At 30.9% G+C, this 6294-nt stretch overlaps 1 protein-coding gene across 1 annotated transcript; it reads right to left on the minus strand.

The window, feature by feature from the left end:
* Window positions 1–2169: 2169 nt before the first annotated feature.
* LOC113868093 (receptor-like protein EIX1) lies at window positions 2170–5315 on the minus strand. The gene has a single exon (XM_027503659.1). The coding sequence runs from the start codon at window positions 5286–5288 to the stop codon at window positions 2277–2279; it is 3012 nt and encodes a 1003-aa protein (XP_027359460.1). The 5' UTR covers window positions 5289–5315; the 3' UTR covers window positions 2170–2276.
* Window positions 5316–6294: the final 979 nt, after the last annotated feature.

Consider the following 6294-nt stretch of genomic DNA (forward strand, 5'->3'; position numbering starts at 1 on the left):
TCAGTTTACTAACCTAGGATTCAAAAATTCTTAAATTAGAGAAATTACCTAAATATATTTATCATAAAACAAAAATAAAATGTAAATGTAAATGACATGAATCAGTTGACCTTCATAGTAAGTTGTCATTCACGTTAATGCAGGGAGTAAAATGTATTCTGAGAACGATGCAGACAGTGACACAGCAAAAAAGAATGATGCTGAATTCTATATGGTGAGACACACAGAGAGAAGAGTTAGTGAGCACAAAGACAAGGAAGAGTTAGAGCTTAATTTGTATTTTATTTTAGAGAGTGATTAGATAATAACTGCACACTAAACTTCAACCTAAAGAGCAGTTTCACGTATTAATCGCTCTTTAATATCAGAGAGTGATTCCATATGTCAATTACTCTTTTAAGTAATGAATTTAGAAAGCAATTACTAATTAATCGCTACTCAAGTAATATTTAGAAAATGAATCACAATTAATTGCTCTAAAAGTTGATTTTAGAGAATAGTTTAACATTAATTATTCTCTAAGTTTTTTTTATTAAAGATTAATTTTTATTAATTGCTCTCCAAGTCCGTAATCCATACATTATCATCCAATCATATATTATTATTTAAAAAATTATGTATATTATTTATTCTAATTGATTAATAGTGTAATTATTTTACACTACAAGTGTATCAAAATTATGTATTCTAATTGATTAATAGTGTAATAGTGTTTGTGACATGTGCATCACATGAGAGACTATTATGAATAATTAAAATTTTAAAAATGAAATTTAAATATTTTCACAATAGGTGACATGAAAAAGAAAAACATGAATAAGAATTTCAAAGTGGTGGTAAATAACATTGTATAAGCTAAACATGAAGAATAATATGGAGGATGAATCATAAAACTACTTTAGGAGTTTTGATGCTCAAGATGTGCAGAGCTTAAAAGAGTTTTTTGGTAGAAGAGAAAAAAAGTCATAACATAAATTCATGAGAAGAAGAATATGCGGTGGTGCAGTTTAGAAAAAGAAGATGAAGAAGTTTGGATGAGGAATAGAAACTTAAATAATGGCTCTTGGTGGAAAAGACAATAAACTTACACAATAGCTCTAGGTGGAAAAGACAATAGAGTTTGATGGAGAAAAACAGAAAAACAAATATAATAGATATGAAAGTAGATGCACTCGAGATATAAGGATGAGAAAATGAAAATTTTCTTTAAGTAGGTGTATGTCCGGGCATTAATAAGTATAATAATGTAGTGATTGATATAATTAGAAATTTTAAGAGATGTAATACTATTCATTTAATCCAAGGGTTAGAAATATATTTCATTAAACTATGCTTGGTTAATTAATTAACAAACATAATTAGAACTCCAAAAGCTTACTTAATTTTTAAAAATATTTTCTATTTTCACTCTGAAGATTATAAATTGTCATATTGTTTTTATTATCTTTGCTATTTAGATTTGATAAAAAAAAATAGTAAAAACAAATTAAAAAAAAGTTATTTTTAGTGTTTTAATGCAAGTCTTTGAAAATAATAATTAAAATAAATAAAAAATATTTCTTGAAATTAACAACTCTTAAATTTTTTAAAAATTTACTATTTTATACAATATGAAATAATAAGAGTGAGAGTATTTTAGTCATTAAATTCAAAGAATTTTGAAATATATTAATAAATATTATTTATCAAATAATATTTATAATATTATTGAATATTTATTTTTATCGTGCCAACATCATTCTTAGTTAAAAATAATTTTCTTTTTTGTTTTTTTATCAGAATTTAAACAAAAATAATTATAACATAACCTTAATTTATAGGTGTAATTTAAATATTTCAGTTTTTCAAATAAAAATTTTCATCAAATTCTAAAATGATCCTAATCTTTTTAATCCAAAGAAACATAGTAAATGAAGATTTTATTAGGATTTTACAATTTTATTAATAACAATGAAAATAGGATTATTTAATTAAGACTGTAACATATATTTGTTATTTAAATCTGAGAAATTGAATTCAAATTTCAAGAATGTTTCAAACAAGAAATGTAATTAAAGCTGGGTTCGTAAAATTTCCAAAGCGCGCAGTTAGTTTTCAAGAAGAATACCTCTCTTTTATATTCGCTTAAGCTTGTGAATCAATAGTTCGATAATTATCACTACAAACTTTAAAAAGTTAAGGTTCTTCTCATAAATAATACTGTGAATCAATAGTTTCATCATTGATAATTTTAACTTGCAGAACATAAAATACTAATTACCATATTACAGAAAAGATCATAGTTTAGACCACACATAATTAATAATACAAACATAGACAGAGCTCCATGATTTATATATGAATGAAGGAGCAACCACAGCCCAGAACCCGACCATAAATCCAAATGCCATACTCACAAAAAACCAATTCACTTCATGTCCATCACTCTCATTGCCATTATGATCAATGTTAGGAATTTTGCCATTTGAACTGCAGTTGATGGGCAACGGCTCGCCACATAGATTATTGCCAACAAAGTTGGATGCCTCAAGGGATTGCAACTGAGTGCCTGTTGGTATTTTCCCCTTCAAATGATTATAAGACAAGTTCAGCAAGTTAATAAAGCTCAAATTTGATATGGTTGTGGGGATTTCACCAGAAAGTTGATTCCTTGAAAAATCAATAGATTGCAATGAACGCATACTACCAATGCTTTGTGGAATACTACCAGTTAATTGATTGTGAGACAAGTTCAAAAAATTCAATCCATCTAGATTTGTGATTTCTCTAGGCATTTCTCCTATTAATTTGTTATCTGAGAGATCAATGCTTGTTACCAAACCAAGAATGTTTCGATACTCGTCTCCCCTTCCTTTCAGCCACAGAACCATGCTCACAACACTAATTCCAGAAGTATTTATTGAGGAACAATAGATAAATGGATCAGTACTTCTGTTCGGCAGCAGAATGGCATTCAAGTGATTGAAACAATTTGGGATATTGCCCGATAAACTATTGTTTGCAAGGTCCAAAACCTGAAGAGATTTCAAAGCACATATTTGACTGGGAATGTGACTAAAAAATTTGTTTGATCGAAGACGAAGAAATTTCAAATTTATGAGTTTTTCTCCTATCCATGCTGGAATATTTCCTGAAAAATTATTTTCGCCAAGGTCCAAGGATATTAACATAGTAGTGTTCTTTAAAATCGGGGGAAAATTTCCAGAAAGTGTGTTGTTGCGGAGTTGCAAAGACTCAAGCAACGATAAGGAGCCCATAGACGAGGGTAAATTCCCAATAAAATGGTTGCTTTGTAAATTTACATCGACAAGACATGGCCACCTTAGCCAACAATCAGGAATTTCCCTTGATAAATTATTTGATGCAAGGTTGAGAAATCCTAATTTCTTTGGCTTGTCATGATTTTTGCAAAGCAATTCAGTCATGGATCCAGAGAACAAGTTGTTTGACAGGTCTAATTTAATCATTTTTTCAAAAAGTTGAGGCAGTTGGCCACTTAAGCGATTTGAGCTTAGAACTAAAACTTGAGCAGATATTGGATTCTTTAATGTATTTGCAAGCTCACCATGGATGCTATTGTGAGAGAGGTTCAAATAACAAGCCTGAGAAAACGTTTCCCAAAACCAAGTGGGAATAGAATCTGAAATCCCTGCTTTAGAGATTTCCAGATATTCAAGATATTTTTGTGACTGAATCCACGATGGAAATTTGGGACCTAAGTTCCATGAGCTCATTGTCAATTCAGCAACTTGAAATGTAGGACGCCAATTAGGAGCCACTTTTAAAGAGAAGTTGTTCCCTCCCGCATAAAACTGCTTTAAGCTTGTAAGATTTGCAAGATCATCTTCCTTCACAACTCCTTGAAAACGATTATCACCAATATCAAGATATGACAATTTAGAGAGCGATCCAAGACTTTCAAATGGATTTCCATCGAATTGATTTTTGTACAGATTAAGATAACTTAATGATGAGAGTTTTCCAAATGATGGAGGGAGTGCACCATGAATTGAGTTGTCGAAAAAGTCCAACGTCTCAATATTTTTAAACACCCCAATTTGATCTGTGAGATTGCCTGACAGGTGAGAACTTCGAACTCGAAGAGTGGTGAGTCCGTGGGAAATACAAGGAGCCAGAATTTCCAAGATTTCACTAACTCGTTGGTTGAGTTTGAGACCTGAGAATCTAACCTCCTTTATGTTGCAGAGATTACCCAAAGAAGTTGGAAATCTTCCTTCAATCTGATTTCCAGAGAAATCAAGTGCAACCAGAGAAGTCAAATTTCCCAAGGCATCAGAAATATTTCCACACAAGTTGTTATATGCAAGGTTTAAGAACTTGAGATGACGAAAACTATATATCCAATCAGGTAAAGATGAGAATGAATTGTAATACAAGTCAAGATTTTCAAGGAGTGTGAGGTTTTGAAGGCCATCAGGAATTGGACCTTCGAAGTGATTACCATTTAATTGAAGAGAAACAAGTCTCCTCAGTCCAAATATCCACTTTGGGACAACAGAAGAAAAATGAGTAAAGGAAAGATCGAGAGTGAGAAGAGATGAAAAGTTGAGTGAGGATGGTTGATTATAAGGATGGACAATACAATATGACAAGTGTAGGTCCGTCAAAGAAGGAAGAGCACTCAGAGTTTGTAGCCAATCAAATGATTTGGATAGGTCTGCACCTCCCAAATCAACATACTGAAGATTGGAAAGACCCGATAGCCAACGAAGATTTTCAGCAAACAGAGTTTCACTGTGATAACTACTTGCAAGGCCAAGATGAACCAAATTTGTAAGGTTTCCAATTTGGTAAGGAATCTTCCTACTGAATTCCGCATAAGAGAGGTTGAGATAAGTTAGGGAGGTGATTGCTCCAAGGAAAGCAGGAATTTGCATACCTCCAAAGTCATTGCCGCTGAAGTCCAAGTAATTCAAATGCTTCAAATCAACCAAACATGGATTTATCTCTCCACCAAACCTCGACTTCACAAAAGCATCATATCCGACATCGTCGTACTCGTCAGAAGGACGAGAAATGCTGAGGTGAAGCTCAACAACATGGGCAGTTATATTACTGCACACAACTCCTACCCACTCACAGCAATTGGTATTAGCAGTTGCATTCCAAGAAGAGAGCCTATTCAAATTATCAATGAGATAATCTTTCAACTTCACAAGTGTTTCACTCTCGCTTGGTGTGCACACTACATCTCTTGATGCCTTGCAAATTACTATGGGAAACGTCAACAAGACAAGACAGATAAGGCTAAATATAGAGGAATTCATGATCACGCAAACAATGTTATTTAAGTGTTCCTTGCTTCTGCATGTTAAACCTTCTTTCTTATATTTGTATTCGCTGGTGCCTTGCCCTTTTTATTTTTAATTTCTTACTCCTCTTCCTTTAACTGATTTTATTATTGATCTAAACATTCTCTTGACCAAAAGTCTTAGACCGAGTGAATTTTTATATATATTTTTATCTCTCTTACTGTTTAAAATTCTTATACTAAATTATTAAAAATTTGTCACGAAGCGCAACATAATTGTAGTACAAATTTGAACTATTGTTTAATATTTTAATACTTAAGTAAAGAATTTGCAAGAAAACATGATATAACTATAATAGATTAACTGCTGACTTTATTTGTATTATTTCTGTACCAAATACTAAAAATATAAACAAAATGTTATAATTTAGTTCTTAGAGCTACTGAAATAGTTTATTCTTGTAATCTAGCACCAGTGTGTTAATCATTTGCAATGGAAAACAAATTTAATTTTGTAATTAAGGTTTTAATTTAAATTTGATTTTATAGTTACGATTTTAGTTTGGGAGCTATTTAGCTATTTAGAAAATCTTTTTATCTATATTTTATTGGATTTTTTTTGTTGTCCATCTTGATATTAGGATTTATTTAGCCTATAATATGCTCGTTTGTAAACAATTGACACCTTTTGAATAAGACACAACTTCTGTTCTTATTTTTTGTACGAGTCAGAGAGTATTTGCTATAGAGGTTTTAAATTCTGGTTATAAGTCACATAGATATTAATTGTACTACATAAAGTCTAACTTTTTTATAATGTGGAGTTGAAGAGGGGCAAGCGTTTCATTTTGTTTTTTCATAGATAACACAAATGTTAAGAGTGAGTCAAGTCAAGCAAATAAAAACAAAAATAATTAATATGTCTCAATCAATTTAAAGATTATTTTGTTCCCTATCTATTTATTTTATATTCTTTTTAATTTAACAAAATAATATTCTTCTTTGTTATTTTACTTTTCATT

This window comes from Abrus precatorius, unplaced genomic scaffold (assembly GCF_003935025.1).
Source record: "Abrus precatorius isolate BTA unplaced genomic scaffold, Abrus_2018 Scaffold5, whole genome shotgun sequence".
Taxonomy (NCBI): Eukaryota; Viridiplantae; Streptophyta; class Magnoliopsida; order Fabales; family Fabaceae; genus Abrus; species Abrus precatorius.